Source organism: Astyanax mexicanus, unplaced genomic scaffold (assembly GCF_023375975.1).
Source record: "Astyanax mexicanus isolate ESR-SI-001 unplaced genomic scaffold, AstMex3_surface scaffold_34, whole genome shotgun sequence".
Taxonomy (NCBI): Eukaryota; Metazoa; Chordata; class Actinopteri; order Characiformes; family Acestrorhamphidae; genus Astyanax; species Astyanax mexicanus.
Genome location: NW_026040044.1, coordinates 3,666,314 through 3,681,159, shown reverse-complemented (window position 1 = coordinate 3,681,159; position 14,846 = coordinate 3,666,314). Strand labels below are relative to the sequence as shown.

Below are 14,846 nucleotides of genomic sequence, written 5' to 3'. Positions count from 1 at the left end.
ACTAAAAAAAGTAAGTTGTTTCAATCACAGGTTTAACATTAATCAAACTCATGTAGTTTATTGCAACACTATATTTACCGTACATTTAAGTTTAAGCAACTGGGAACTCTAAATTTATGACTGTTACATATCTGTATTTATTATTAGTCATATAAGATTACAGTAATATAAATGTAAGCAGCTGGATCCAGTCAGTATATAGTCTATATACTCTCAGAAACACAAATTACAACTATAGTAACTTGTTCTTACAGTCTACAACACTGAGACCAGACTATAGTTAACTATTATAAAACATATGCATCATATATGAATCACATGAACATTACAGAGTATTATAGAGCGCCCCCTACTCTTCCTGTAGTGTATTATAGTCTGTCAGAACGAGTGTGTGAATCATATGTACATTATAGAGTATTATAGAGCGCCCCCTATGCTTCCTGTAGTGTATTACAGTCTTTCAGAATGAGCGTGTGGATCATATGAACATTATAAAGAACTATAGAGCGCCCCCTACGCTTCCTGTAGTGTATTACACTCTGTCAGAATAAGCGTGCTGTGGATCATATGAACATTATAGAGCATTATAGAGCGCCCCTACACTTCCTGTAGTGTATTACAGTCTGTCAGAATGAGCGTGTTGTGGATCATATGAACATTATAGAGCATTATAGAGCACGTCCTACACTTCCTGTAGTGTATTACACTCTGTCAGAATAAGCGTGTTGTGGATCATATGAACATTATAGAGCATTATAGAGCGCCCCCTACACTTCCTGTTGTGTATTACTCTCAGTCAGAATGAGCATGGGGATCATATGAACAATATAGAGCATTATAGTGCATTATAGAGCTTCCCCCTCCGCTTCCTGTAGTGTATTACAGTCTGTTAGAATGAGTGTGTTGTGGATCACATGAACATTATAGAGCATTATAGAGCGCCCCCTACGCTTCCTGTAGTTTATTAGAGTCTGTAAAAATGAGCGTATGAATCATACGAACATTCTAAAGAATTATAGAGCATTATAGAGCGCCCTCTACACTTCCTGTAGTGTATTACAGTCTGTCAGAATGAGCCTGCGAAAGAAATGAACATTTTATTAGTGTAAATTTAAGTTTTTAGATATAAGTCATTTGCCATTAAAGCTTTTCAGTAACAATTAAAGTATCTTTTGTAACGCATGCATGAATAACAGGTTAAAAGGAGTTAAGAAAGCCACTTTTAAAGCCAGGTTTAAATTTGAGATGTTTTATTGGATAATTTTTTCTATGTCGATAACAGGAAATGAGCAGGCACCACTGTGTGTTCTTTGGCATGTGGAAACTCCAGCACTGGAAACCAAGTGCAGCAGATTAATGTACTCACACACACACACACACACTCTAAACACACACACACAGCTGACATGCACTGACAGGCTGTGAGATATTTAGCCCTTTAGTCACACAGTGCTGAGTAAAAATGATACAATATGGCAGACGACACAAATAAAACAATACAGTAGACTGAAAACACACTCACAGATGGGCAAAATACAACAGTAACACAAACGACAGTAAAAATACCCAACAGAAACAACATGTAGGGGGTGTACAGATGCATCCAATCACAGTGATGCATCAGTCTGAGGGTGGAAATTCAACTGCATCGATTTTCGTACCAAAATCAATCTGTCATTTGCAGTTAATTTCATTTAATTTCATTCAGTATATACTCAGCCAAAACGCTCTGCAGCCTACAGAACAGCACTGATTTATTATTCTATTATACTATTTAATATATATTTTTTCTTTTCTCAATAAAAAACAATACATGCATTTGCAGTATTGTAGGCATGTTGGAGAGTTCTGTACATTATTAAATATATTATGTATAAAATAATCCTGATTTGTATTAAAATACTTAAGATTAACTAAAAACATGAACTTTCATGTTGCACTGAATCAATTCCTAAATAACTGTACAGACAGTAACACTTCATTATATTTAAGCCCTGTAGCTTGATTTAGGGTCAGTGTCAGTGTGTCTTTGCTATCGTAAAGACGGGAAAAGTACACCTTGCTCAGCTCGAAATTGTAAAGCAAAAGTAATGTATTAATTCTCTTAATTAATCGTGGGTGTGTTTAATTTTTAATGTGAAAGTTGGGTTTGTGCTGCTGTGTGTTCATGTGTGTGTACTAAGTGGGGGGTTACGCATGGCCCATGCCTTTGTCTGTCTTTCGCCATTTAGAGAGATATTACCGGCCTGTAGCCTGGTGCTAACCCCGGTTGGCACTGCTGAAGCAGCATTAGCATTAGCCGCTAACCATGCTAATCTCTAACTCTTTCACTGTTCAGAGGTGAGGTTTATCAGCCTGTAGCCTCCTGATAACCTTGGCTAGCACTGCTGGAGCAGCATTAGCTGCTAACCGTGCTAAGCGCTAGCTCTTTTGCCGTTCAGAGGTAAGTACTATCAGCTTGTAGCCTGCTGCTAACCCTGGCTAGCACAGCTTGAGCAGTACTAGCATTAGCCGCTAACCACTCAGTGACGAGGCCTGCTGAATTAGAAAGGGAACATGAAAACACCCCTGTTCCGTACTAGTGTTGCACAGTGCGCCTTAAAATCCGATGTTCCTTATAGTAGTGATACGAGGAACACTAACAGCTTAGCGATATGAGCAGAACATCCCAAAATAAAAGTAATACTAAATGTAGTAATAATAATTATCAGGTTCATATCTGACTATTGATGTATTAAGGCCAAAAAATGGCGTTATAATGCCCCGCCCACACTGAAGTGTTACTGCAACACAATACAAAAACCTAACATTTGGATAGTGGATTTAGTGCATTTAATGTATATTTTAAGATGATTTTAAAATTTCAATATTTAAAAAAATCATATATTGTATGATTTCCTGCAGAACTGGAATCAGATACACTAATTCTGGAGATTCACACCCTGAAAAACATGCAACAAACATCAAAAAACAAACGAACGAACGAAAGAAAGAAAGAAAGAAAGAAAGAAAGAAAGAAAGAACAACCCCTTCAGCAACACTTGTTGCACATGTTGAGTTGCACGGGGCCCGTGATGTACGGGCAGGGGCCACAGTCTATCTCACCCAGGCCCTTCTCAGCCTCGCAATCAGGGCTGAGCGAGGGCCCCTGGGGGCCCAGAGTCTTTACAGGGTCCGTGTCGGACTCACCAGAGGTGGAGTTATGGGCGTGGCTGTGGGCGTGGCTGTGCTGCAGTATGCTCAGGCACTCCCCCAGGCAGCTGAGGGTGGCGGCTGAAGTGGCTTTGAGCAGCAGGAGGTCCTGATCCAGACAGGACACCGAGCCTCTGCGGGGTAAACCGTCTATAGACTGCACCAGGGTCTTCTGACGGGCCTCGGCCTGGGACATCACCTGCAGAGAGAGAGATAGAGAGATTTATCTGGTGGGAACAACATGTTAAAAGACTCAATGCTGTAACACATTGGAGGCTGGATGCAAATGAAAGTTACGTTCATTTTTCGATGTCTTAAAAACAAACAAAGAACCACCAATTAGGGCCCTATTTGCAGCTGGATTTAGGGCGTGCAAAAGACATGTACTAATTGACTTAATTAATCATTAATCAATTCATTTTGGGCATAACGTAAAATAAACCAATCAGTGTGCCAATGCAGGTTTTAAATTGACAGGGAAAAACACAGAGGCGGGAATCAAACGCAAAGCACAACCGAGAACATTGGAACAAGTGGGGTATATATGCAAACTGGGAAACAGGAAACACCTGGGGAAGGAAACGAGGGGACAGGGTAAAAAATGGGACAGGTGGGAACACCAAAGAACAGAGGACAGGAGCACATGGAACCAAAAAACGAAAAACATAAGACACATAAGGCACAGGCTGGGGTGTGACAACTACAACCCCCATACAGTGGCTTGCAAAAGTATTCAGCCCCCTTTACTCTGAAGCCCCTAAATAAAATCAATCAGTGCAATCAATCGGCTTCAGAAGTCTTAACTTAATTATTTAATAGAGTTAATGCAGCTGTGTGTAATTTAGTCTCAGTATAAATACAGCTGTTCTGTGAAGGCCTCAGTGGTTTGTTAGTGAACACTAGTGAGCAAACAGCATCATGAAGACCAAAGAACTTACCAGACAGATCAGAGATAAAGTTGTGGAGAAGAAGATTAAAGCAGGGTTAGATTATAAAAACACATCCCAAGCAGCTCTGTTCCATCAATTCATCATCCAAAAAACAATGAACCTAAAAAAAAATATTCTACAACTGTTTCTACAAACCTACCAATAAGACATGGCCATGATCCAGACAAACTGAGAGATCTAGCAAGAAGAGCACTGCTCAGAGAAGTAGCCAAGAGACCCATGGTCACTCTGGAGGAGCTGCAGAGATCCATAGCTCAGGTGGATCAGGAGAATCTACAGTCCACAAGACAACTATAAGTCCTGCTCTCCACAAATCTGATCTTTATGGAAGAGCGTCAAGAATAAAACCATTGTTGAAAGAAAGACGTAAGAAGTGCTGTTTGCAGTTTGTAGTTCTGTGGTCAGATCAGACCAAAGTTACATTTTTCAGCCTAAATGCAAAGCACTATGTATGGCGGGAAAGTAACACTTCTCATCACCCTGAACACACCCTGATCCCCACTACACTGTGAAACATGGTGGTGGCAGCATCATGCTGTGAGGATATGCTTTTCTTCAGCAGGGACAGATTTAGGAAGCTGGTCAGAGTTGATGGAGGGAAGATGGATGGAGATAAATAAATACAGAACAATCCTGGAAGAAGAAAAGCTGTTGGAGGCTGTAAAAGACTTGAGATCTTCCAGCAAGACGATGACCCTAAACATACAGCTAAACAGAGCTACAGTGGAATGATTTAATGATTTAGATTAAAGAATATTCATGTGTTAGAATGATCCAGTCTTAAATCTCATTGATCTTCTGTGGAGAGAAATGAAAACTGCTGTTCACAGACCAACACTCTCCATCCAACCTGACTGATCTTCAGCTGATTTATAAAGAAGAATGAGGAAAAATCTATAAAATCTATAGATGATCAAAGCTGGTAGAGACAAACCCCAAAGCACTTACAGCTATAATAATAAATTGATACAGGAGTGAACTTCTCAGACTTTAATTTAATTACATTTTTGACAATTATGTGCTATTTTGTGTTGGTCTATCACTTAAAATGTTAATAAAATACATTTAAGTTTGTGGAATTAAGGTGACAAAATGTGCAACAATTAACGGGGTATGAATACTTTTAAAAGCCACTGTAACTCCATAATTCACCTGGCCTTGCCATGAGCACAATGGCACAGTGTTCACTCATTTCCAAGCCTGACACATACTGCTGTCCCGTGACTTTTGACAAGCCTTAATGTAAACTAAAGGGTCCAAAAGTATTGGGACACCTGCTTATTCAAAAGGTTTCTACTGAAATCAAGGGTACTGAAAGAGTTTAACTGTCTTTAATTTACAGAAAAGACTGCATGGAATAGATTTCAGAGCATACAGTTGTGGTCAAAAGTTTACATACACTTGTAAAAAAACATAATGTTATGGCTGTCTTGAGTTTTCAATAAGTTCTACAACTCTTATTTTTCTGTGATAGAGTGATCGGAACACATACATGTTTGTCACAAAAAACAGTCATAAAATTTGGTTCTTTCATAAATTTATTATGGGTCTGCTGAAAATGTCACCAAATCTGCTGGGTCAAAAATATACATACAGCAACATTAGTATTTGGTTACATGTCCCTTGGCCATTTTCACGGCAACTAGGCGCTTTTGGTAGCCATCCACAAGCTCCTGGCAAGCTTCAGGTCGAATGTTTGACCACTCTTCTTGACAGAATTGGTGCAGTTCAGCTAAATGTGATGGTTTTCTTGCATGAACCCGTTTCTTTAGCACTGTCCACATGTTCTCAATGGGGTTTAAGTCAGGACTTTGGGAAGGCCATTCTAAAACCTTAATTCTAGCCTGGTTTAGCCATTCCTTTACCACTTTTGATGTGTGTTTTGGGTCATTGTCTTGTTGGAACACCCAACTGCGCCCAAGACCCAACCTTCGGGCTGATGGTTTTAAGTTTTCCTGCAGAATTTGGAGGTAATCCTCCTTCTTCATTATCCCATTTACTTTCTGCAAAGAACCAGTTCCACTGGCAGCAAAACATCCCCAGAGCATAATACTACCACCACCATGCTTGACAGTAGGCATGGTGTTCCTGGGATTAAAGGCCTCACCTTTTCTCCTCCAAACATATTGCTGGGTGTTGTGGCCAAACAGCTCAATTTTTGTTTCGTCTGACCAGAGAACTTTCCTCCAGAAGGTTTTATCTTTGTCCATGTGATCAGCAGCAAACTTCAGCCGAGTCTTAAGGTGCCTTTTCTGTAGCAAGGGCTTCTTTCTTGCACGGCAGCCTCTCAGTCCATGGCGATGTAAAACACGCTTGACTGTGGAGACTGACACCTGTGTTCCATCAGCTTCCAAATCCTTGCAGACCTGCTTCATGGTGATTCTTGGTTGACTCTTGACCATCCTGACCAATCTCCTCTCGGCAGCATGTGATAGCTTGCGTTTTCTTCCTGATCGTGGCAGTGACACAACTGTTCCATGCACTTTATACTTGCGTATAATTGTCTGCACAGTTGCTCTTGGGACCTGTAGCTGCTTTGAAATGGCTCCAAGTGACTTCCCTGACTTGTTCAAGTCAATAATTCGCTTTTTCAGATCCACACTGAGTTCCTTTGACTTTCCCATTGTAGCTTTTGTAGCTGAGTCTAATCACTGGGTCAAATGAGCCCTATTTAAATGGGCTCATGAGAAGTCAACAGCTGTAGTCAATCAGAATCACTTACAAGAAGTGAAGAGGCCATGACATGAAGCTAATTTGATTGACACAACTCGCTACATCACCAAAATTGACAAATTTTGTTGCTGTATGTATATTTTTGACCCAGCAGATTTGGTGACATTTTCAGCAGACCCATAATAAATTTATGAAAGAACCAAATTTTATGACTGTTTTTTGTGACAAACATGTATGTGTTCCGATCACTCTATCACAGAAAAATAAGAGTTGTAGAACTTATTGAAAACTCAAGACAGCCATAACATTATGTTTTTTTACAAGTGTATGTAAACTTTTGACCACAACTGTAGCTCTGAGGATTTGATTGAATTAGGTTCTAATTAAAGCTCTATATAAAACAGCAAACACGGATATCCAGCAAAATTAATGAATTAATATATTTAATATTTTAATAAATGTAACCTAGTTGTAAGAAACTACTATAAAGCGAACATTTAGCTTTATCGTAAATTTAACTCTAAAATGTTGAAAAACTAATGAGCAGCGCAAGATGTGAGAGCGTGGCGGCAATGTGCTTTAATGTTTTTCAAATATAAAACATATAAAAGTCATTTTCAGTTAAATAATAGCGTAGTGAAATAAAATACATTTATGTTCAGTCGAAGAGCTTCTCTCTTTTAATTTTTTATTTGAGAGAGAATATGAGAGAATGAGTGAGAATAATTATCTGTTAAAATTCTCAAACAGCAAAATTTGTATATCTATTATATTAAGCTACAATTATTAAGTCCATGTACTGAACATAAATTTAAATCCTTATAACTGTCAGAAATAAATATAACTAATAATAAATTATAGTTACCGTGCAGATTTTTAAGTATATTATATTTTATAGTTAAATGCTGAAGGCTCTGGGAGAAGTGTTTCCTGACTGTTGACTGTTGTCAGGGTTTTAATCAGCCACCAAGACAGAAACTCACCAGAAATGTACCTGCACATACTTTACTTCCAGACCACCACGTCCATCAGCGTTAATATATGACTGAAGTCCATGTGTGCGCAATGCATGAAAACAAACTGTTGATGAGGTGTAAGATAGCAATGAGCATCGAAATGCGTCTTTCACAGACACACACCTGCTGTCTGCATGCAGATTCAGTCGTGACTCTAAAGCCTGAACTAAACATTTAATTACAGCTAAAACTTCATCAGTACATTCAGATCTACTACCGTATACACACACACACACTCTCACACACACACACACACACTCACACACTCATGCCTTTCATCTGTGAGAGTGCTGCTTCTGTGTCACCACAAATACACCCTGATGTATGAGTCACCAGGGTAAAGGTAGAGACTGTGGTGAGTGTGTGTGTGTGTGTGTGTGTGTGTGTGTGTGTGTGTGTGTAGTCACCGCGGGGCTGGTCACAGTGTGCTCTGTTGTCTGAGAGCTGAAAGTGTGACAAGCTCCTCAAAAACTGATATTTCATTATTTAAAGCTGCTTTTGTGGCTAAATAAACAAGTTTAAAGGAACAGACTTTATCTTTATATATCAGATTAATCAGGTCTTAATATTACAATTAATCATTTTAAATCAACCAAACCATCACTGATCATCAGTAGATTTTACATTTCATTTAAAGTAAATAAAGGGATCAGAGTCTGGAGGAAGAGTGGAGAGACACACAGTCCAAACTGCTCGAGGTCTAGTGTGAAGTTTCCACCAATCAGTGATGGTTTGGAGAGTCATGTGATCTGCTGCTGTTGATCCACTGTGTTTTATTATCAAGTCTAAAGTCAGTGCAGTTTTGTTTTCCTACAAAATCTTACAGCACTTCATATCTTACAGCTTCCCTCTGATCAGGATTTCATTTTCCAGCAGGACTTGGCACACTGCCCACACTGCCAAAAGTACCAATTGGTCTTATTATATAATATTCTAATTTTCTGAGAGACTGATTTTTGGGCTTTAATAAAATAAATAAATGCTTAAAATAGATCACTCTGTGTTTAATTCATCTATATAATATATGAGTTTCATATTTTAACTGAATTACTGAAATAAAGTAACTTTACAATGATATTCAAATTTTTTGAGATCCACTAATAGTACCAGAAATCATCTCAAACCTTTGGGTATCCTTCACATTACAGATGCTGGGAATATTTCCCTCCAGATGTTGAATATCTTCATCTCCAAACAAAGATACACAAAGATTCAAGGTGAAGATACTCAAATTATCAGTTTCTCAGGGGGGATGTCTGTGAAAAAAATATTTCTGACTTCTACTCAATGATAAAACTCCTGCATCCGGACTGCAAGTGAGTTTTTAGGCTTTTTCTCTCGATCATATAACATCACAGCGTTCAGTAGCTCCTCCATTTCCACTCACTGTTGTGTTTTTAACGTGGATCTCTGTGGAAACCACGATAAGCCCGAAGTGTAATTACGGTGCACGGCAGTGGACAAATAGCTGTTTTATTAAATGCGAAGAGAAGAAACTCAGAGATGTGCGTCCGGACGGGACTAAAATTACCGGAGGACCACGATTACAGGAAATCAGAGAACAACAGTAGATAATTTAGCCTGTAATTTTTTATCTCAGAGGAGATCTGAGAAAAACACGTACATGATCGTTGTGGACGGGAATAAAATCACAGAGGATAAAAAAAACATAAAAGAGAAAATGACCCCAGAACCCCCTGAGATAATAATCCTATCCGGTTAGGGCTTAAGTTCCTCCAGAGTACCCCATCTATTTTACAGAATCAGTGAGTACTCTACAGAAATACATTGTACTCTATTTTATATTCTACAGTATGTACAGTGTCCTCGGTTTGCTGGATATCTTTTCAAAACTGGGTGTATCTTCATCTTAAAGAAAATTGTATATTGTCATTGTATATATTTGTCATAAGAGGCTGGGTAGCTTCATTTTGAAACAAAGACATTGTGAATATACCCATCATCTTAGCAAATACACTGGGTATCTTCATTCTAATATAGGGGGTAATTTCATCTTGACTTGATTAAGGACCATTGTCGAAATTTGATTGATATCTTCATCCTGAATTTCTTGGTGTCCTTGTAAATTGAACTTAACCCTATGTTGAATGTAAAAGATTCAAAATAGAACCTAACCCTAAACCTAACCCTAACCTTAACCCTTAATCAACCATAAAATCAAACCCTACACCTAACCCTAACCTTAACCCTTAATCAACCCTAAAATCTAACCCTAACCTTAACCCTTAATCAACCATAAAATCAAACCCTACACCTAACCCTAACCTTAACCCTTAATCAACCCTAAAATCTAACCCTACACCTAACCCTAACCTTAACCCTTAATCAACCATAAAATCAAACCCTACACCTAACCCTAACCTTAACCCTTAATCAACCCTAAAATCAAACCCTACACCTAACCCTAACCTTAACCCTTAATCAACCATAAAATCAAACCCTACACCTAACCCTAACCTTAACCCTTAATCAACCATAAAATCTAACCCTAACCTTAACCCTTAATCAACCCTAAAATCAAACCCTACACCTAACCCTAACCTTAACCATTAATCAACCCTAAAATCTAACCCTACACCTAACCCTAAACTTAACCCTTAATCAACCCTAAAATCAAACCCTACACCTAACCCTAAACTTAACCCTTAATCAACCCTAAAATCAAACCCTACACCTAACCCTAACCTTAACCCTTAATCAACCATAAAATCTAACCCTAACCTTAACCCTTAATCAACCCTAAAATCAAACCCTACACCTAACCTTAACCATTAATCAACCCTAAAATCTAACCCTACACCTAACCCTAACCTTAACCCTTAATCAACCATAAAATCTAACCCTAACCTTAACCCTTAATCAACCCTAAAATCAAACCCTACACCTAACCCTAACCTTAACCATTAATCAACCCTAAAATCTAACCCTACACCTAACCCTAACCTTAACCCTTAATCAACTCTAAAATCTAACCCTACACCTAACCCTAACCTTAACCCTTAATCAACCATAAAATCTAACCCTAACCTTAACCCTTAATCAACTCTAAAATCTAACCCTACACCTAACCCTAACCTTAACCCTTAATCAACCATAAAATCTAACCCTACACCTAACCCTAACCTTAACCCTTAATCAACCATAAAATCTAACCCTAACCTTAACCCTTAATCAACCATAAAATCTAACCCTTCACCTATCCCTAACCATAACCTTAACCTAAGCTTAAAATCTAACCCTACACCTAACCCTAACCATAACCTTAACCTAAGCTTAAAATCTAACCCTAAACCCAATCCTAAAATATTAAGATAAGCGTTTGGATTAGAGTTGAATGTAGGGTTATATTCACTAGAGAATCATTTACTTTCACCTTTCAGTTCATTTGCATTTAATAGACATGTAGTTGAAGGTTAGTTGAATGTCAGTTGTGCATCAAAGAGGCCATCAAATGGACCATCCTATTAAATTGTTACCCATTTCTGGAGTTTTGTTATATCTATCTTAGTAACAGAAAACACAGGAGCTCCACTGACTGATTTAAACCCTGACAACAGTCCTCAAACACACACACTGCAGAGCGCAAACCCAACTTTTAACTCAACAATAAACAGAATAAAGAATAAAATAACATTACTGTTCTCTTAAATGAGCTGCTGGCGAACCTTCACAGCGTCAACCAGCAGCTCATTTTCCTCTGCTGAGAAGCGTAAAAGCGCTGCGCTGTTAAGATACGAACACGCCAAAGTCAGAGCTCACCTGACTCTTAAAGGGAATGATGAGCAACTGACACACTGATTGGTTTATTACATGTTTCGCCCAAAATTAACCACACCCATGAATAATTAAGAGAATAAGTACATGACTTTTGGGTGTTTTGAGCTGTGCAAGATGTATTTTTTTGTGCCCTCATGATACCAAAGACACAACGACACGCCCCTAAATCAAGCTGTAGGACACGCAATTGACCGGTGCGCTATAGATCACTAAAACAGGGCTCTAGGAATCTTAGTCTCAGGGTGTTTGGTAGCTTTTTTAGTTTATCTTCATCTCCAGGTTTTCAGTAACCAGTATCTCCAGATGCTGAGCATTTTTATCTCTCTGTGCAGGAAATCAAATCTTCCTACATACTTTATTTCTTTATTTTTATACAGAATCTGAAACTTGCGTTTTCATTTTGAAGCTATGCACCGTACTAAGTGCACTCTTGTGCATGAAATAATGATTTAATAATGATTTGATGCCTTTTGGCCGTGTAACAAGTGTGCAATTATTTTAGTCTTAGCTGTGGGTCTTCCAAAAAATAAAGATATTAAACCCTCTGATACTGAACAAGCTGTGAAAATAAACAGATCAAAATCTAAGAACCTATTGTAAGATTCTCTGGGCTGAGAGTTTGAGAGATTTAGAGTTAGACTGAGAGAGTGTAGGTATGTAGGTTGTGCTATACTGGATGTATAATAGAGTTATGTAATGTAACCCACTGTGAGGAAAGTAGGTGAAATGTAACTGATCTGATATCCCACTGTTCTGAGCTCTGCAATAAAAACAGGCCAGGTAATCAGATACAACACTACCAGCAGTCTGGAGATTCATCTTTTGAGGCATTTTGTTAATAATATTCATTATTTTATGAGGATAATCCACACTCTGTACAGTGGTGTGAAAAAAATATTTGCTCCCTTACAGATTTATTTTGATTTTTCATCTTGGTCATACTTACATTTTTCAAATTATCAAACAAATTTAAGTATCAGACAAAATAGATGGAAGCAGGAATTCTGCTGTTTACCAGAAAATCCTGGAAAATATGTTCGTGACCTCAAGCTCAGGCGTACTTGGATTCTGCAGCAGGACAATGACCCAAAGCACACAAACAAAAAGTTCACCTCTGAATGGATTAATAAACTAAATGAAGGGTCTAGTTAAAGTCTAATGTGGATGATCTTAAACAGGATGTTCTTGTGTCTGAATTAAAGATCTCATTCCATCGTTTTTAAATACATTTTAAACAGTCTAGTTGTGTCTCTAGTATGATCTATCATTTTTTTGTGAAAAAAAGTGCTTAGGTGTTTCTATTTAGCCCTGCTTTAGTTCACTGGATTAGTGGTCTCTGAAGACAGACAGGATTTCAGCTCTTACTTATGAATATTCATACATGCAAATATATCGCCTCTGATTGGCTAACATCACTGCAGCAGAGAGCGCATACCTGCCCCCCCCCCCCCCCCAAACACAGTCAGTTTAACAGTTGTTAGGTTTAGAGGGCAAACACTTTTTTTACACAAAAAAATATATTTCTTCATTTTAAAAGTGCTTTTTATCTTTTACTCAGGTTATATTTGTCTGATTTTAAAGTTAGTTTGATCATTGTAAAAATATCATTATGACAAAAAAGCAAAAATAAAAGAGATCTGTAGGGGGGCAAATAATTTTGCACGCCACTGTCTATAATTGCGAGACTTTGCGTTCTATAAATCCAGAGTCAAAACAGTATTTAAAACAGGGGAAAAAACTAAAGCTGTCACGCCCTTGCTCTGTTTCCCTGTGTTTCTGCATTTCCCAGTGTGTTCCTCAGTTATTTTCCATTCACCTGTGTGTAATTTGTAGCTCCGCCATCTAGCCCCAGGTGTTTCTACTTCCCGTGTGTGTTCTTGTCTATTTATAGCCCTGTGTTTCAGTCTGTATTTGTCGGTCTTTGCACCTTCCCATGTTGTTTGTTTATCCGTGTTTTTCTCTAGTTATTTTCTCGTTACTTAGTTATTTGTCCGGTATATATTCTCTGTTTATCCTTGTTTATTTCTAGTTTGTTTCCTTGTTTGTTTAGTTTATTTCCTGTCTAGTTAAGTTCATCCTTGTCTTTCCTGTTTGTTTATGTTACCTTTATCTCTCATTTGTTCCTTGTTTGTTTGTTTGTTCATTTGTTATTTAATAAATCCAGTTTGTCTTACCCGCTCTCACGTCCGCCTCCCGTCTGCGTTCCGTTACAAAGCCCAGCTATTTTGAGCTCACTAATAGTAAAGTAATAGTTTTACACTTCGTAAGTCAAGTTGCACGTTTTTAAATCAGTTTTCGAGGCTAAAAGTGCATTACATTACATTTAGTGGACACTTTTATTTATTTTTTTAATAATGATGTACACTTAGCAATAGAGGACATAAAAGTTATCTAGTACTCCATGGTTCCCTATGGGAATATTCCATTCTACATTTCTACCTTACACCACTGCTAGCACTTAACAATAAACTGGGTTCTAAATACCCTACAGAAGCCTTTAGTACTCTACGGTACCCCATCCATTCTACAGAATCAGAGATGACTGATTTGTGTGGTGCTCTACGGTACTGCATAGTAACCTACAGTAATACAGTAATAATATTTTAGGGTACTCTACAGTACCCCAAGTACTTACAGAATCAGAGAGTGCAATGAGGTACCCAGTATCTACAGTATCTAACTGATCTGTGTATTACCTTACAACCTGACTGATAAAATTCATAGAAAAACTTTTTTTTTCATGCTGATCAAATATCGAAATACAAAAGGAATCAGATAATCCTCCACGTATCCAGTTTTTCCTTCGTTTTTTATGGATTTTACTCCTCACAGCATGACTGTACAGAAGCTCTAAAGCTCTGAGCATCTTCTGGCTGCTGTATCCTAATCCCATACAGGTTTATAAAGAAATCCGGACGCTGGACGACGGCTGACAGAAATACTGCTGCAGATCCACAACAAAGTCTGTCCTAAAAAACCTCCATAAACAGACAGGAAGCAGCAGAACCCCCTCAGCCCGACCCACACTCTAAACACAGCTTAAGGTGTCAGTCTCATCAAAACACACCTGAACACAGCTTACCTAACGCCAGAAACAGAAACCCGTAAGCCTACCTTCATTTCACACTCTTAAAGAGTATTCTGAGAAGACGTTCATGGTGAATCTTTCACACAGATTCTGAAATATGTTCCACTAAAACATATTTCAGTTCTGGAA

At 38.3% G+C, this 14,846-nt stretch overlaps 1 protein-coding gene across 1 annotated transcript in view; it reads right to left on the bottom strand.

The window, feature by feature from the left end:
- Positions 1–14,846, bottom strand: part of LOC125790057 (oxysterol-binding protein-related protein 10-like) — an 80,733-nt gene that overhangs the window by 24,423 nt on the left and 41,464 nt on the right. The window contains exon 6 of the mRNA XM_049473171.1: positions 3,190–3,391. Coding sequence (XP_049329128.1) covers positions 3,190–3,391 — 202 coding nt within the window. The remainder of the gene's footprint in view (positions 1–3,189; positions 3,392–14,846) is intronic.